The sequence below is a fragment of the Plectropomus leopardus genome, unplaced genomic scaffold (genome assembly GCF_008729295.1).
Source record: "Plectropomus leopardus isolate mb unplaced genomic scaffold, YSFRI_Pleo_2.0 unplaced_scaffold65428, whole genome shotgun sequence".
NCBI classification, from domain to species: Eukaryota; Metazoa; Chordata; class Actinopteri; order Perciformes; family Serranidae; genus Plectropomus; species Plectropomus leopardus.
In genome coordinates, this window is record NW_024671980.1 from 1 (window position 1) to 869 (window position 869).

General features: G+C 40.9%; 1 protein-coding gene across 1 annotated transcript; it reads right to left on the reverse strand.

The window, feature by feature from the left end:
- Positions 1 to 338: 338 nt before the first annotated feature.
- Positions 339 to 865, reverse strand: LOC121939889 (interferon-inducible GTPase 1-like; the record flags this gene model as incomplete). The annotated part of the gene is made up of 1 exon (XM_042482816.1): positions 339 to 865. A coding segment is annotated over one exon (480 nt), but the record flags the coding sequence as incomplete, so codon positions are not given.
- Between the last annotated feature and the right edge of the window lie 4 nt (positions 866 to 869).

Here is an 869-nt window from a genome sequence, read left to right on the forward strand (position 1 = left end):
GTGAAAATGATGACTGCAAAGAATCACAGCATCCCTTCAGTCCCACTCTTCTTTGCAGGTCAATTTGTCTCAGTAAACATCTGTTGAAAAACAGAGACCAGGATCTGTCAAAAGAAACCTGGACTGTCCAACAATGACTCGACCTCTTCATCACCTCAGCTACCAAGTTTTCCACTATGTGTCGTAAACTGAGATGTTTACACTGTGAGATTTCTAATAGGTGTATTTTGAGAAACTAATACTCCAAAGAAAAGAGAACGACATAAATTGGAGTCAGACAAAAATAAGCACTGATGTAAAGACACTTCATAGCTTTACTAGTTTGTTGTTCTGCGACTTGTTTTTGATGACTGACATTAATCTCACTGCTGTGTCATCACAGAAGTCACTTACCTTGAATGCAGTTCTCCCTGATTTTTTCAAGAGTCCTTTCTTTATTGAACTCTGACTTCTGTTTTCTTTCCTCATTACGTATGTCAATGTCAATCTTTGAGCGAACAAAGTAGAACTCTTTCTTCATCTTTTTAATCTCCTGAGCGAGCTTCACATCATGTTCTCTGAAGCGAGTGTCTGAGATGATGATGAAGAAGTCAAACCTTTCAAATCCAACAAGCTTCAGGTACTCCTTAGCTGGAAACTTGGTGGTGCCAACACCAGGAAGATCCCAGAGTGTAACACTGGGAAAGTTTGGATGGGGGTATGGTGTAGGCTCTGAGGTGGTTTCTGTAACACCAGTAGGGGCGGCTCTCTCATCCCCATCATCCATGCCTCTGAATGCATTAACAAAGGAAGATTTACCAGTGCCTGCCTCTCCCGTGACAGCAATATTTAGTGGAATATTATCTTCCTTATCCAAATACTCTTTGATT